This window comes from Rhagoletis zephyria, unplaced genomic scaffold (genome assembly GCF_001687245.7).
Source record: "Rhagoletis zephyria isolate East Lansing unplaced genomic scaffold, Rhagoletis_zephyria_1.1 Rzeph_scaffold_00734, whole genome shotgun sequence".
Taxonomy (NCBI): domain Eukaryota; kingdom Metazoa; phylum Arthropoda; class Insecta; order Diptera; family Tephritidae; genus Rhagoletis; species Rhagoletis zephyria.
The window spans coordinates 55,561-74,164 of NW_016157818.1; the positions used below are offsets into that span (position 1 = coordinate 55,561).

At 34.3% G+C, this 18,604-nt stretch overlaps 1 protein-coding gene across 1 annotated transcript in view; it reads left to right on the forward strand.

Moving 5' to 3' along the window:
* Positions 1-9,599, forward strand: part of Dhc93AB (Dynein heavy chain at 93AB) — a gene marked incomplete at its 5' end in the record, with an annotated part of 63,400 nt that extends 53,801 nt beyond the window's left edge. Inside the window, 2 exons of the mRNA XM_017613922.1 lie at positions 7,429-7,561; positions 9,424-9,599. Of these exons, the coding sequence (XP_017469411.1) occupies positions 7,429-7,561; positions 9,424-9,585 (295 nt within the window). The remainder of the gene's footprint in view (positions 1-7,428; positions 7,562-9,423) is intronic.
* Between the last annotated feature and the right edge of the window lie 9,005 nt (positions 9,600-18,604).

Below are 18,604 nucleotides of genomic sequence, written 5' to 3' on the forward strand. Positions count from 1 at the left end.
GTACCATGATTCAATAATACAAGTTCGATAAACTGACAGTTGTCTCTCTCGCACCGCTCCCTTAGCAATGGCACCGTGTTGCTTCTTTGCAAATTTACATGGAAACAGTGTAGCTTTGGTGTGAAATAGAAGTATAAGCTTTTGTGCAATATATTTATTTGTATATGCATATGAAGCATAAACTGTTTTAAAATTGGATGTTTAAATCAATCTCATAGTAGTCTTATTTTAATTTTGATTCATTTTGCAGTTTTTATACAGCTAAATAGCACATAAATTACGTAATTCACGTAGATATATCAATATTACGTTCAACATTTCGTTTAAAATGCAAATGCATTAGAATTTACAAAAGGAATTTCACTACTAATTGCCTACTTTGCGTACTTTTCTACTACCATTTTCGCACCAAGAGATTTCATTCTTCCCCTTTCTCCGTCCTTCGTAAATGCAAACTTTTGTAAGGGAGTGTCAAACCGCAGCTGTCAATAATTATCTAACCTTGTATTATTGAATCATGATCCGGTACCATCGCGATAAGTTTTGACCACGTGTGCCACATGCGGCCGAGCACAGTCATGATGGAAGACCAATGTCTTATTTCTGGTTTCCCATTCCGACCGTTTTCCCGCAATAGATCGCATCAGTTGTTGCCTGTAGAGAGCCCTATCAGCAGCTCATGATACAGGATTACTGTCTAGTCCCATTTGGTCGGCTATTAGGGTTGCCAGATTTTTTATGCGTGAAATCAGTACATTAAACTTTTTCCTGCTAAAAAAATCAGTACTTTTCAGTACATTGTCATTCAAAGCAAAATTATGAATGTAAGTAACAGAAAATAATTTAAAACGCCTAAGTTCTTGTTTTTAACCATATTGTGGTATATAACTAAAATATAGTTCATAAAAAGTAAAAGTGTTATTCATTTTAACATGAGTGTACACATCATTGTACACAGGAGCCAATAAATTATTTTATATTTGTGACTTTTTGAATAGCAATAATGAGATGATTTCCATTTTCAGTGTTTAAATAGTCAAAGAATTCTATACATTTCATTTTAAATTACTTTTAATTTGAAGTTCAATTTCAAACATTTTAATTAGAATCCGGCTTCTCTCCTTTGCGCCAGGAAACAAACTTTATTCTTAGGATCCTCTCATACTATGAAAAACTACCACTTTTTAAGGAGTTCATCTATATTTCCTCATGGCTTAAATAATTTTTCAACTACGCAAAAACTGTAAAAGACTAAGAATTCGCTAAAACGAGTATAAGAGTTAGTAAATTGAGAAAAAGGAGTTGTAAGTTATAGGCAAAAGCCATTCGAATATTGAAATTTATTTTTATTAAACTGAAAGCTATTTTTAAGACAACTAACAACACTCGCCAAAAATTTAAGCCTTTAATTAAGTTCCATCATATTATCGCAACTGGTGCGTAACGACCCGGCGATATGCCCATAAAACGATTGATCTTTTTGTTGTATTAATTTCTTGGGCATATCAAATATTATCTAAAAAATGTCAACTATAATTAAATTATTTTCTTCTTATTTTTTACAGTACAGTTTAAGGAAGTTCCAACGTTATGTAAAAACCATAAGAAAATGCTAAAGTATTTTGTTTCAATAGAAAATTCAGTACAAATCAGTACAAATTTTGACATATTAGGACATTAGCGTACTGATTGATGAAATGAATAAAATCAGTACAAGAGTTGAAAAATCAGTACTGTACTGATAAAATCAGTACGTCTGGTAACCGTATCGGCTATACAGTTGCCAGGAATTTTCCTGTGCCCAGGGACCCATGTAGTAAGGGATTCTTTTACATTCTATGGCTACTTTGGACGTTTTTCTGGTAGATTTTAGAGATTTAATAGCAGCTTCGCTGTTAGAATATATGTATGTTNTAAAATCAGTACGTCTGGTAACCGTATCGGCTATACAGTTGCCAGGAATTTTCCTGTGCCCAGGGACCCATGTAGTAAGGGATTCTTTTATATTCTATGGCTACTTTGGACGTTTTTCTGGTAGATTTTAGAGATTTAATAGCAGCTTCGCTGTTAGAATATATGTATGTTCATTAGACTGCATCACCAAAAAAAGTTGCGGTTTTTCCGCCGGGATTACAAAATTTATTATATTTTAAGACGTCCACCAAAATATTTCGGATAAATATTAAGATTTAAGCGAGCTAGACCGATTTGAAATTACCTTCAAAAATGAAGTTTTTTATGAATAAAAATAGTTTCTTAAAGAACTTTTTTAAAAAGATCCCCTGAAAAAAAATTTTAATAGATACCTAATTCAAAAAACNATGAAGTTTTTTATAAATAAAAATAGTTTCTTAAAGAACTTTTTGAAAAAGATCCCCTCAAAAAAAATTTTAATAGATACCTAATTCAAAAAAAAATTTTAATAGGGTTGCCATCTATTTTAAATCGCATATTTAATAATAATAATAATAATAGATTGGCGCTTACACATATGTTAGTGTTTGGCCGAGCTTCTCCTCCGATTTGTGGCGTGCGCCTTGATGTTGTCACACAGAGCGGAGGGACCTACAGTTTTACGCCGACTCCGAACGGCGATTGTATTTTTATGAGAAGCTGTTTTTCATGGCAGAAATACACTCGGAGGTTTGCCATTGCCTGCCGAGGGACGACCGCTGTTAAGAAAAAACCTTTTTCTATATTTTTGCGATGTTGCTTTGACCAGGGCTTGAACCCAGGTGCTGATGAGAGAAAGCTTACCACTACACCACAGCGGCCAATCGCATATTTATTACTATTTTTTTGTTTAGAAAAACGGGTAAAGGTACCAAGAGAATGTTCTTAAAGAATGCCCTATATACAATATTATCCCTTAAGATATTAGTGTAAGGTTGCCACTCATTTTCGATTCAACGCAATTCATCTGAAACATCGCAATATGGGTATCAAATTAAAGGTATTATTGAGAACTTTTGTCAGAAAACAGTTTCCACCAGGGTTGCCACGCTTCTATGTAATACAAATTTTTATTTTGTTAATTTCAATCAGCAGTTTTTTATGTATACACAGTACTACATATACGCTCAAGATATATACCATTCATTCCAGCGTATTTTGGGAATAGGGTTGCCACCTAAATTTACTTAATAGATATCGAAATCCAATTTTTTTTTCAACATATATTTTTGCGGTCTGGGAGCTCTCTCCCACACCATCAGTGGCCGTTCCGGATGCACTGGTAAACCTAATAATAATAATAATAGATTGGGGCTTACACATGTGTTAGTGTTTGGCCGAGCTTCTCCTCCGATTTGAGGCGTGCGCCTTGATGTTGTCACACAGAGCGGAGGGACCTACAGTTTTACGCCGACTCCGAACGGCGATTGTATTTTTATGAGAAGCTGTTTTTCATGGCAGAAATACACTCGGAGGTTTGCCAATGCCTGCCGAGGACCGCCGTTAAGAAAAAACCTACCGTTAATTAATATTTTTATCCGACGAGGGCCGTTAAGGCAACCCGTTGGCTAAAAAACCTGTATGATTTTTACTGATGGCTCCAAAACTGACGTAGGGTCTGGATCTGGAGTCTCTTCCCTCTTGTGGAACATGCTTCGGTATTTCAATCCCAGGCATTTCAAGTCAAGGTATTTGCAATCTTCAAGGCCATGTACTATGTTGTGGAGAATAGGTTGAGAAGCAAGAGCTTAGGTGTCTGTACTGAAAGCCAAGCTGCACTCGTGGCACAAATACCTGAGATGGGCATAGATGAAAACCTCATTTGTCGTAGCTGCCATTCAGAGAATGAGACAGCGGAACACTTTTTGTGCTTCTGTCCCACCTTCGTAAAAATTATGAGACTATTGGTAACGATATGTCGAGAGACTTGAGCTCTTTAGAACCCAAAAAGCTACCCCGATATATTCGTGAATCGTATAAATTTAAAACAGATTAAAAGAGAACACGAAACAGTAAAACGGACGGCATGTAGTCTGAGTTCCCTTTTCTGCGTTTTGAGCTGCCGATAAAAGGCAATCAGAAATGTTTGCCTAAATCATTGCAGACCAAAAAATATACATCTAAATATACCTAAAGTGACCAAAAACGCACGGCCTACTTGTATCATTACATCTGTACAACTCCACACCAAACTGGTTTCCCTATATACGAAAGCAAAGCGCTGTTGTCGTCTGTATTTAAAATGTAATTTACGGTTAAAACTGCGCTGCCAGGCCGACGAGCCACAAATTTCTCTATTTTATTAGGTATACCCCTCTTCGAATATTTGCTCTCCCCCATCACTGGTCGAGGGAATCCCTTGTAGACAAAAACGATGATGAAACGATCTTGTAAATCGAACAACAATTACAATGCGTTCACTGATTGACTGATTGACTGATCGCAGTGATGATAGCAATTAGTGCGCCCCAAGACCTGTAATTAAAACACAAATCACTTAGCAAATTTGCGCAATTGCTGGTGGCGGCAAGACGCGCCAGTAGAACCGTGACGACGTTGACGCCGCCAACACCTCGGGCCATTAAACGCAACGACGCCGAATGTGATGCCAATCAATGGCGAGACAACACAACTAGGCGTCAATATCTGAAAATCATCGTGATCGCAAAGCGTCAGCAGTAGGGATGTTAATTTTTTCGCTTTTTATAATCCCGGGATTTTCGGGATGCCATTATTTCAATCCCGGGATCCCGGGATTAGTCCCGGGATTTAGATATTCATTACTTTTCAACAACTTAAGTCGAAAAAATTGCTTCTATATTGTTTGGGAAGTTCTCCTACCATAAAATAAATCATAAATAAAGTGGTTTGAAACCGATTTATTTTTGTAAAGTGGCGTTTTAATTTTTCCTCCCTGATGCTAGGATTAATTTTAAAGGACATTGTAATTTCAAAGAAACGACTAATTCCAAAAATTATTTAATTCAATGCAAGAGGAAATTTCTTTAGAATTAAAAAAAAAAATTTTTTTGGATTCACAAGGACGAATAGGTTATTTTTTAAGCTGATAAAGTTAGAAGGACGAAATTCGAGGATGTTGTCGAGTTTACATAAGTCCTTAAAATATAATTTTTTCGAAAATAAATATTGCGAAATTTCAAGGATACAATTTTTTAAGGACATTTTCAATACTAATCAGGCTTTATGCCCCAAAAATTTGAATCTGTTTAAATTCTACAGAATTTTCTCCTTAATTTGATACCCATACTTCTACTCTAAGCACATTTCACTGATATTTTTTTGAATCATTTTTGAATTACTGACGTCAGAGTGAAAAACTAAAAACGCAATTTTCGGATCCTAAAAGGACCGGGATTCCGGGATGCCGGGATTAACCTTACTAGTCAGCAGTAACACAGGCGTCACCATCATAACCAGCATTGCCACAATGATTTTTTATTTGTTACCAATGACTAGAAATTCCCAAACTCAAGCAGGAATCACGATTTGTACATTTGTACAGATCTGTACATTTTAAGAGTTACAGAGTGGGGTTGTTTGGCAATTTTTTTATTGAACGGAACTCATTCTCGATAAACAAATATGTAGTGTGATTCCTGCTTTATTTTATGTGCAGAACTTTACAAAGGTATGTAAGTACACGGGGTGTCCTAGACCGGGTGGTTCTACCCCCTATAAAATGGAGGGAAATGTTTTTTATTGAAAACACACAAAAATATGACCTACCGAATGGGGGATGCTCTATCTTTTGGTGGTTGTACAGTCTTCTGGTTTCGAAGTTCATTTTTTTAAATTAGACGGAAGTGCATTTTTTAGCCCCTTAATGACCTTCGAAGCTCAACTCGTTCTGGACTTCTGAAACGGACGAAAAGGTTTTAGAAAACGAAAAAATATGAATCACTCCGTCGGGGATGCTCTATCTTTTGGTGGTATTTACGACTTCCGGTTTAAAGTTATGCAAAATTCAAAATTTTTAAATTTTCTGCTTTTGAAAGTTTCCTGTTTGAATATCACAAAATCTATTATAGTTACAAAAATGATTATTATAATAATAATAATAATAGATTGGCGCTTACACATATGTTAGTGTTTGGCCGAGCTTCTCCTCCGATTTGTGGGGTGCGCCTTGATGTTGTCACACAAAGCGGAGGGACCTACAGTTTTACGCCGACTCCGAACGGCGATTGTATTTGTATGAGAAGCTGTTTTTCATGGCAGAAATACACTCGGAGGTNTTTTTTTTGCGATGTTGCTTTGACTAGGGCTTGAACCCAGGTGATTATTGCCTTTTGAAATTATATACATATAAAAAAATAAATTTAAATAAAAAGATATAAAAAAATTTGAGATTACAAAGGTCGGCAGAGCAAACATGTATAAAAAATTTTGGCGAAATTCGTTAACATAATACCCCCAACTGATCTTAAAATGTCCTGAAGCTTTCAAAAAGGTGCTTTTCTTAAAAGATATGAATTTTTGGAACTCAAGAAAGTTTTTGTTTTGCAAACTTTAAGTAAAGTTATGTTTTCATTTTAATGGTGATATTTAGGGCTAGTTGTAAAGAAAAAATATATAATGAAAAAACGAAAAATAAAAAAAAAATCGCAGAATTTTGAAATTAAAAACTCGTAGAAGTAAAAGTTTTAGGAACTTTTTTTACACAATGATCCAACTGATCGTAAAAGATCCTGAAACTTTCAAGACAATGTTTTTTTATTTAATTTGTGTAGAGTTTGTAAATTTTTTTTCATAGTTCAAAGATGCATATCGTTAAAAAGGTCTTCTTGAAAATTTCAAGATCTTTGTAGATCGGTTCGAGGTATTGTATAAAAAAACTTTGCCAAAAATGAATATAAGCTAAGTTTTTGCTTTTGGGACTTTTTAAATTTAAAATTTTTGTAATTTTTATAATTTTTTAGAATTTCTTGAAATATTTTTTTTCTATTTATATCACTTCTAAAACGAGACCTGAACCACTTTTGTAACTATAATATGGAACCAGCTCATTCTTCTCGGACTAAATCTAGTAAAACTGTCAAATGGCAAAGATAAGCTTACTGCGAGTATTATTGAACGTCTCCTGATAGATTCTTTGGAGATGGAGTAAAAGTGAAGATCTCTCCATATCATATCGAGGGCTTATATTCAATACCCTCTGTCTGCAATGTTCATCCCCAAATAACTTAGGATACAAATTTAAACTATTTAGGGATTAAACTGGAAACCTTCGAAAAAGTCAAAATTTTTATTGAGAGGTCAATATTTATATGAAATAAAAAAACCCGGTTTGTCCGATAAAAAATTCGGTTAATTTGATACTCGAAAAATCAAGATTTCAAAAAAACACCTCTAGATATTAAAAAAAAAACGGTGGAAACCGGTTTGGAAAAACCGAGTCAATCACCCTAGTATGTATGTATGAATGTACTTATAAATCTGTGTGTTTATTTATAGCACGGCACCACGCGAAGGCGCTTACGTTCATGGTATATTTATGGAAGGCGCCAGATGGGATATACAGCAGGGAATTATCATGGAATCGCGACTGAAAGAGCTCTATCCTCCATTGCCAGTCATCAATATACGGGTAAGAGAGTTTGCTGCCTTTGAGATTTTTGCACATTCACAAACCACGCAAGCGGGCATGCTTCCGTTTTGCGAAAAGTTACGAACATAGGTATGCACATTAGCGTATACATATTTATCTACATACATATGTATTTAGAGTAGAATTTAAACGAAGGTTAAAAAGATTCAAACCAAACTAGTCAACAGGCAGTGACGCCACCAAAGCCGCCAGCGTGAACGTGAGTGATGGCAAGCTACCGGGCAACAATTTTCTAGGCGTCTACAAGTACGTGCAATGTAAGTACATTAGAGTGGTCCAAAATAAGTAAAGTGTGGATTTTAATGCTCTGCTCACACCCCCTAATATTCTTCTATATCGAATAACAGATATACCTATTTTTTTATTTTGAAATCAAAAAATATTTAGAGGCCGCTCAAAGCGCTCAAAATTTTCCATGTATTTTATATGGGAATAACTAAATTTTTCGTAGAAACGGTATAGAATTATTGAACATTTTTATTTTATATCGAAGAACTCTGACTCTCTGCAGAAGACTTCCAATAACAATACCCAGTTGTTTATTTAACGAGTTTTTAGTACTGAAGATTTGTTATTTATCGCCCCATTGCATTTTCTGGGGTTTTGGCGGACCTATAAAATATAGTTACTGTGAAAAAATGGTTAAATAATTATTTAGTTATTATTATTTGAAATTTCCTGAAGGGAAGCGGAGTTTCCCGATCAGNTTTGGCGGACCTATAAAATATAGTTACTGTGAAAAAATGGTTAAATAATTGTTTAGTTATTATTATTTGAAATTTCCTGAAGGGAAGCGGAGTTTCCCGATCAGAAAAATATTGATTTTCAAGATTTCTATACTATTCCTACGAAAAGTTGTTTTCTTTTTTTCATATAAAATACATGGAAAACTTTGAGCGTCTTGATCGACCTCTATCTTAATATTTTTTTTATTTCAAAATAAAAATATGGGTATATGTTTTTCGAGAGCATAAAAATTACGACTTTACTTTTTCACATACATTTTTGGACCACCCCAACGTACATACATATGTAGGCATGTGTAAGTGGCGTTGAACGAATTAGCAAACCTTAGAGAATTGCTAATAACTACAATAGAAATTAGAGAAAACAAAATATTTATCTGGCGTCTTTGAAATCGTGGCAATGGCGCTAAGGTATCGATAAACATATGTAGACGTAGGTACATACATAAATAGTGTAAGTGGCTCCAAACTGGTGATTGGATGCTGGCGCCATACAGAACCAAATGATATTCAAATTCTGCGCGCCACATGTTTGCATTTAATTTGTATCTATTAAATATACATATAAACATACACACGTACTAACACACAGGGAATACAATCCCGCAAATGCGAGGTCCCGCACCTTCTGGAAGCTAACAAATAGTGGCACGCTCCACTGCACGCTCAGCCACTGACGATTACAGATGCGTGCTTTCAAATGTCCAGATTGAACAAATGAAATACAATTATTGCTCTTAAATACAATAATCTTTTTCGAACGTTTCGAACTTTCCCCGGAAACGAAAATAAACGACAATTGTAGTCGTTTTCTTTTCGTTTCCGGATACGGAAAATTGTTAGAGACCGCACTGTCGTCAAAATTTACGTTCCTCTGCTGGTTGGAGATTTTCGGATTAAAGTACAAAACCGCGTAGCAGACATTTTGTGCCAAAAATTGGATTTGCTCACACCAACTCTTGGCTTAATCCATACCCACATTCGTAGGCTATATTTTTTTTATTTACTAAATTTATGATTTTATGCATATGTATATTTTAACGGAAACTTATAGCCTAACTCTAAAATATTTTTCTGTTGTTTCTTTTTTTACAGGCCATTACACAGGATAAACAAGATTTGCGCAACATGTACGAATGTCCTTTGTATAAGACGCGCACTCGCGGTCCCACTTATGTTTGGACCTTTAACCTAAAAACCAAGGATAAGCCTGGCAAATGGACACTAGCTGGCGTTGCTTTACTGCTACAAACATGAATCATTTTATCTTAAACTAATCCATTATGAAAGTAGTGAAAACCCAGCGCAATTTGAAAAAATTATTGCATTGTTTTACGCTTTGTACGATCCCGGGATCCCGGAATTTATATATTCATTACTTTTCAACAACTCAAATTGAAAAAAATTGCTTCTATATTGTTTGAGAAGCTCCCCTACCATAAAATAAATAATAAATAAAGGGGTTTGAAACCGACTTTTGTTTATAAAGTGGCGTTTTTATTTTTCCTCTCTGATGCCAGGATTTATTTTAAAGGACTTTTAAAGATATGATTAAAATTTTTTGGTTTCACAAGCATGAATAGGTAATTTTGTAACTGCTCCAAAACTTTACCGATATAGACTTGTGAGGTATGAGTGTGAAGGTATTCGCTCACCGTTTTTACTTCTTTGCAAAAAAAAAACTCACTCACGTCCCAAATTTTTCTTTATCAAATACCAACACAATTTAATTCAACATGGAATGAAACGCGTTTATCTTACCTTCCTCTTTCATACTTTGAATGAGCATATTCTCAAAGAAATTAAAAGGGTGAGAAACTACCTTACCTCATAAGTCTAAATTGGTAAGGTTTTGAGTTATTCAAGTTTTTCTTAAACCAGTCTTTGAAGAAAGTTCAAAAACAGCATCAAATATCTCGTTATTATGATTCCGTAGAATATTTTTTTTAATACTTTTATGCAAACTTTCTAAGCTTAAACTGTTCAGTCATCTGACGTAATTTATTCAAAAAGGATTAAAAAAATACTTTTTATTAATAAAAAAATTCAATTTTTGGTGGCCAATGCCACTAAGTGTATTTTAAAATTTTCAGGCAATAGTCTTATGCGATTATCGATTATATTTTTTGTTGTTTGTATGAAATATTTTATTTTTATCAGTGTTTTTATTTTAATCAAAATATGCTGAAACCAAAGTGAAAATAAAAAAATATTTTGCCAGCAATCGTATTTCTGGCTAGTATATTTCCGTATGAATGGATAAGGATTAAGCCAAGAGTTTGTGTGAGCAAATCCAATTTTTGGCAGCAAATGTCTGTTACGCGGTTTTGCAGAATGACGATACGCGGTTTTGTACTTTCAACGACGATATGTATATACCAGTGTTGGCACTAATCGATTGATTTTTTAATCAATTAGTTAACTCGATTAAATTTAATCCGATTACAGTTAATCATGATTAAGTTTAATCCGATTACAGTTAATCATGATTAATTTTAATCTGATTAAACAGTTAATCGTAACCACGATTAAAAAAATGAATTTTTAATTATTAACCCTTAATTTGATTAAGTAGGTTTGGTGATTAATTAATTTATGATGGAATTTTCCTGTGCACACAAGGCCAGTTAATCGGGTATGGCTAAGTTGGTTTTCCTCATCAATCTAAGCAATTTCGTGTGCATTTTCATTAAGATCTATTCCAACAGGCGTTTTACAAACTAGGTTTTAATATCCCTCTGCACATGTGCGCTGGGTTGTAAAAGCTCCCAGTTTATGTATTACTAATAATAATTATTATAATTTTTTTTATATTATGTGCTTTTTATAAGCGTAAAACACGAAATAATTACTGTAACTGGTGTTTGGTTTCAAATTCGGACAAACTAGACAACTTAATCAGATTTTCTTTTTAACTGGATTAACGATTAATGATTAAGATTAATTAATCGTAATCACCGCCAGCGATTAACGATTACACACACTACATACATACATTCTATTTACTTATAAAGGTTTCGCCCGAACTTAGACTTATTTACATGTTAGAAAGTTTTTTTTTTAATAAAAAAAATGTATTTCTCTTGTTGTTGTTTTTTAGTTTACCATCACTTTAAAAACTCATTATTAATAAACTAATTATTTATTTTTCAAAGAAATTAGCAGAAAATTCCCCTTTCAAACAAAATTCTTAAAACCAAAAAGGAATTAAATAAAAAAATCATTTAAAAACAAAATTGCCTTAATACTCAACTTTGTTTTTTGCTTTGAATATGTACATAAAATTCATCTTTCTTTTGTTTTGTTACGAAAATATAAAAAGGTGTACATAAAATTAAGGTTTGTGTGCATGTAGAAAACGTATGTGAACAATGAAATCGTATGTATGTATGCTCAAATGTGTATGAGCTACATTAGAATGTACCAGCGAAAAAAATGCAACGTACATCGGTGAGTCTAAAGAATTTTTTCAAGGCAATTTCAAAACGTTTTTTTTTTTTTTTGCTGAATGTTGGGGTACCCCTTTTACATTTTTCCTCAAGTACCCCGTACTCTTACTTACCCACCAGATCTCAGCTCTTATCAGCCATTTACCATTACCATTCTAAAGTTAGTAAGCTCACCAAAAATCATTACACTTATGCAGATGAATTGTTTCGACTATAAAGTGGAACTATTAAAAAAAAAATTACCTAATATACCCGAAAAATTAAAAAAAACTGCGGCCAAAAAATTTTCGAAATTGCCTTGCAAAAATACTTGAAATATTGAGTAAACTTTTGTCGTATTTGCAAGTTTGCAATCGACTTGGTCAATATTTTGTTGTATGTGACGAAAAACTTCACATACGATAAAATTTGCATACAGTTTGATGGGTGACAGGTAACAAGTTCAACGGAAATGAGGTCAATTGACTTTATTTCCCACCATGGTGCGAAATAAAGTCAATTGACCTTATTTCCGTTGATCTTGTCACCTGTCACCGTTTGATAATCAACTTCATCAACTTGTTAAAATATGGTCTTATGTGACAAATTGTATGGTACTTCCGACAAAATTACACCAATTCTATACAATGGATAGTCGCATTTGCTACGGCAACACTTGTTGACAAATTGTTTAATATTTTGTTGAGTTTTATTCATTAATTTATATCTCAGGTGTATTAGAAAAATTTTTTGCGTACGAGCAAAAAATGATTTCAACAATTTCATACTTTTGCTTACTTGCTGTGTGTGTGATTTGTAGAAAGGCATAAGTATCTCTCATAGCTGACTGTAATGTCAGAAAATGTAAACAAAGAAATCAATCCTTTGATATATATTTACCACATTTGATAAAACTCAATATCTTTGAAATGAAGGTTTTTGTAAATATCAAAATATATAAAATCTTATTAGAATCAGCCTCATTTTAGTTATTGCATTTTCACAAAATTACTCACTAAATGAAATACACTTATTTATAAAATGAAAAACACTTATTTATAAAACCGTTTTGATAATTTTCTTGCATTTTACTATCCCAATCTGTTTGAGCATTTATTCTTTTATTCAAAAACTTAATTCTTAAGTATATTAGACATTAAAAAAAAGTTCGATTCTTCTAAATTTAAATCAGAAATTAACTTCAAAAATTTAGCTATTAAATTTTTGCAATTCGAAATTTTCTTTCCATTAAATTTATTAAAGATTACTTTCAGTTTCTTTATGTTGACAAGGAATTTTTATTTAGGTTTTATAAGACCACCATTTGAAATTTGGTCTATCCATGTATATGAGTTGGGGATTTTCTTTTCATATTCGGTATGATACATCCTGCACCTGGCAACAAACGCGTCCGCTTAGAAATACTCGGCTGCGATGGGCATCAAATAAAGTCACACGCACACGTGAAGAGTCTCCTAATGAATCTTCGCAGCAATTTGCACCTCGTTGTCGCTTCACTTGACAATTCGGAGGTTTAAAATAACGCACAAGTTTGTTGTCCTGGCTCTTAGCAAACACAACGCACCGCACGTAATTCCTTTTCATTTTATTATGAATTAAAAATCAGTCACACAATTGAAAATTTAAAAAAAAAAATAAAAATTTTGAATAGTATAGGGTTAAGAGTTGACATTTCAGGCGCAGTTCAAAAGAGAGAAATGTCGAAATCACTTCTACCTTGTTATGCCTTGATTTGTAGTATGTCATACAGCTGGCTAGAGTGTAACGTGAAAATGTAACATACGACAAAATGATTTTATAAAAAAGTGGCTGTAAAAGCTACATATATCAGTTGATGAAATTTTAAGAAAATATGGTTTTTTACCTTAAATAGTATGTACATACAATCAAGCATTAAATTTTGGTAAAACACGACTGTACAGAGAAATTGTGACTGAACTTTTAAGCTGAAGCACAACACCGGCGAACGGCAAATTTTTCGTCGCGAATGTTCGCCGAGATAATTAAAACACACTGATTTATATGAGAACGCGCACAACCAAAGCAAACGACGAAGTTTGTTCGACGACTGTTCGCGACGATAGATTTATTTCTATCGCCGCGGTCAACGGCAACGACAAAAAAAGGCCATGATGACCATACTTTAAAAGTTATCGTAATTTTTGTTTAAAAGTAAAATAATATACCTTATATTTTTCTATCAGAGATTAATCTAGTAAAACGTAAGTTTACTAGTAGTTATATTTAAAGACTATTTCTATATTTTAAACTTATTTTTGCTGGTATTTTCCCTCTTCGTTGTAAAAGCTTCCTTCTTGAAACATGGTCACCTTATCAGCTGACAGCATTCGAACCGCTCGATACCGCTCTATTTGTGTTTCAGTAAGCGAATTAGCTGGGCGAAAGTTGGTCGTCGGCATCGCTCTGCTGGACGAAATTTGCCGTTCGCCGGGTATTGTGTTTCAAGCATTTAGCATCGATTTCCCAAAGCCTGCCGAAATTAACCTACGACAATCTATTACCCAGGCGACGAGAGGTCTACGCGAACTTATGTACATATGTAAATATGTATATACGTATCGTCGTTTAAAGTATAAAGCCGCGTAACTGACATTTGCTGCCAAATTGCGATTGCTATATAAAAAAGAGAACCATTTTGAAATATGAGTGCTTTTACTCTCTAGAAAATAATTTATGCAACCTCACATACGCGGTTTTGCAATTTGTTGATACGCGGTTTTGTACATTAAACGACGATATGCGTAGCTGTGTTCAATGAGTGGCTCGTAATATTTTAAACTGCCGAAATATGAGGCAATCAATAAAAATATATCAATCCCTTAACAATTAAAAAAATGAACGCTTCAGAAAACCTTCTTATCAATTAAACAACCTTTTCATTCCCCATGTACGTCATAGCAATGCATGGTTAATCATAAACATTGCGAAGTGTGATGCTTCAAAATAAAAATATGAAAATCAGAAAACGTCGTAATTTCATTGAGTTCATTCATTCGAAAGAACATTGAAAGATATTCAGATCTGAGTAAGATGAACAAAAACACCCTAATAAGAGTAGCGTTAGTTAATAGCAAATTAGCTGATAGCAAAATATTCGGCCGAGAAATCGGCACTGTGACTGAAAACAACAGGGCAGCGCAATATTGATGGCAGCAATTAATCAGTTGATTAAATTAATCGAATATTTTTGTCTGTTAAAAAAGCTTTGTTAAGACAGAAATGTCAGATGGAGGCCGCAAATTTCCACTCTTAAACCATATCTGCCTTGCCGAATTTCTTACCATCGCTGTCTTAATATCAGCTGTCATTTCGTAGTTTGACCACGCAGTTTTCATTTTACCGTGCCATTTGCATTGCGTACAGATCGATCTGATTGGCTTGAAACCATTTTGAAAGTAATATGTTAAGAGAACAAGTTGCCCACATGAGAAAACGGGACAAAGTTAAAACAGAAATTTGACAGATGTTAAGACACATTTAGTAGAAAGTGGATATGTGGGGTATCTCTTTGGCTTTAAATTACAAAAGAAGGGGGACGTAGGGTAGGGCTGCCATAATTCTGAACCCATCGACCAGGACACTTATTTCCTATAAATACAGTTTCTTTAGTTCTGGCGTTGCATTATTTTGAACTATTTTCTGATATTATACGCAATGTAGTTTTGTAGCACAATCCATAGAGCTGAATGATTGATGATGTTGAAACGCTCAAGTTCTGAACTTTCTGCAATCATAAAAGAACAGAAAGCGAAATCTCTTGACGGTGACGTAACTTGCATTTTGTGTATGCATAACCTAAAGATAATTTAGGTAGGCTGTCTGAAGTGAAGCCATTCTAATAGACTTAATAACGACTGAAAAAAGTGCCTCTCTGCATGCTTCCTAGAAAGGGGTTTCCTATTTACATACAATTTATGCCCAGGTAATTAAGTATATGTTTATATTATTTAACATTACACATAGCATTCAATAAGCATTTTAAGTCTCAATAAAACATATCTGATCTAGACCTTAAATATTTATATTCCTTAAAGAAATATGATATTTATGAACTAAAAACTGCTTTAAAAGAACTTCTTCATCAGGCCTTCAGAAGTACATACGTCCTATAAAAGCCCTTCTTGAAGCTCTTCCTTGAGTAGCGAAGGCAGAAGCCCTTCAATTTGTGCCACTCCGTACAAAAAAGGAAGGAGAAAGGAATGGCTTTCACAAAGGCCTTTTGGAAGAGATTCTAACTCCTGAATTTATCTACTGCGTAGTGTGTGTTACCCTCACCTGTGTACCTGTTCAGGAACTTGTACTTTTTTGGCATTTGCTTGAAGATACAAAATTAGATTTTAACCGAATAAACTAAACAGAAAGAAGGTAAACTCACCGCATATTAGAAAAAATGTTTCATTATCGATTTTCAACTACTAATGCTTTTTTTTCAAAGCAAAAATCTGCTAAAAATTTGATGGGTGTCTGCATTGACCTTCATTAAAACACCAGGTCAATTTGAGTGTGGACCAGGACACCAGGACAATATGTTTAAATCAGGAGAAATCTTGGAAAACCAGGACGTCTGGCAGTCCTAACGTAGGAGGACAATTATAACGCACTATCTTCACAGGCAAAAATATTGGCTACAATTTGTAATTTTATATCGATGCACCGATTTGTTTCATATTTGGAACATATGCCTGAACCTTGAATATAAATATTCCGACCAAAAATTTACTCGGTATGTGGCGGGATATTCCTAAAATTCTTATACAAACTTAAACGTGGAAAACCAATATATCTCTAAAACCATTTACGCTGAACTTAGCACTGATGCATATATTGCAAATGCATTGGAAAATGGGGCGTGGCACCTTCCATACAAATTGTACTTCTCATATACATAGCTTATCCCTGGAACCGCTTACGCTAACGTCCTGAAATTCGACACAGCTACATACATATGTTATCAATACCGTACTTATGGCGAAAAGTGGTAATTATTGGAGAGGCTGGATTGATATACATTTACGTAAACGCGCAGGTATCTTTCGATTGGGAACCATTTTCTCTTCGATTTTTAAATTCCATTGAACTATTGTAACTTTGTTTTAAATTTTTAGTAAAAGGTAAAATTTATGTGAACATTTTGAAGAATTTTTTTTAAATTTTCACAAAGAATGGAGCTTTGATTTTACGAGTTTCGCTATAGACTGTCCTATCTACATACCTATTTGCATTTCATTGTTCGGACTAAAGTCAAAAACCACTGAATAGATTTCCGTCAGATTGTCGAAGGTTATCTTACATACATATATAGTCCAATTACATGCTACTATAAAACGATAAGTGCCGCTGAAGTCGAGGTTGTAATTCATAAAACGCATTCATTTCATGGTAAGCAATGGTACGAAATTAAAGTTTGAAGTTTATGCGAAGTTGTGCGAAGTTATGCGAAGTATGCATAATCAGACCTTTAGGTGCTACTGTTAAGTGGCTCATGTCTCTAATCTTTGCATAATCGATTCTTACTTAAGTAAATTGTAAGGATTACTACAGTAAGTAGTAAAGTGTCTATACATGGATGAGCCACGTACCAGCAGTAAGTAATTTATTTTTTAAATACTGAGAAGAATACTGATAACAAACTCTCTTTTCCTTTTTTTACTTAAAAAAAAATAAAAATAAAGGATATATTTTAATGTACATAATTTTTGAAATCTGAAATTTAGACAGAACTGTATTTTGTACTTGCATTTGAAATACTTAACATCTATGTCTGTGTAACGGAGTGGGCAGCAACAGCTATGCTAGCATATAGCGACAACATTTGTGGCATAATTGCCTACGCTGGATGAGTAAAGACAAAACTTCTGATTAGAGATGGGCACGGGCCTAAATTTTCAGGCCCGGCCCGGCACGAGTGCAAAATCATCTTTCAAAAGCACGCACGAGCCCGCAAGTTAAGAATTTTAGTGGGGCCCGGTCCGGCCCGGCCCGCCACGACGGGACACGTCCCAGCCCGGAAATAAAGAGCCAACTTTTATTGTATGTTTACATATGAACTTATTTTTAATTTTGTGTTTATGTATGTATATTTACTTCAGAGAATCAATTTTTCACATCAAAGATTTTTATAATATATTTTCTGGGAAGTAAAAAAAGTGGAAGGTATTTTATGTACAGATATGTAAACAAAACTACTAAGTATCTTATTTTTTCTATCGGTTTCCAAATATTTCTTTTTTTGTTTTCTCTTATCAAAAGAGGTTTAAATATGTACTATTTTTTAATAAAAACAAAAGCTTATCTAAATTTGCAGTATTAGCAACAGGCTTTTTCGTGCTTTTATGAAATTTTACTGAACGCCCATGCACGCACGAGTTCGTGCTGACAGCAAATATTCCGGCCCGTACCTCGCGGGCTTCCGCAGGGGCCCGTCGGGCCCGTGCCCATCTCTACTTCTGATTATAATCACTGACAGAGAGCATAGACGCTACATAAATACTTCCATGCGNGTTCGTGCTGACAGCAAATATTCCGGCCCGTACCTCGCGGGCTTCCGCAGAGGCCCGTCGGGCCCGTGCCAAAAGCCCGGCCCGTGCCCATCTCTACTTCTGATTATAATCACTGACAGAGAGCATAGACGCTACATAAATACTTCCATGCGCACTCAAGGAAATGACGAAGTCAAAGTCACAGACGTCATACAAACAGTCATTCATACATACATACATTTATTCATATATGTAAACACATTTTCCACAATCTAGCGGCTAGATCATTTACTACGTATCTATTGCCTTCGATCAAGTGGGGGGGGG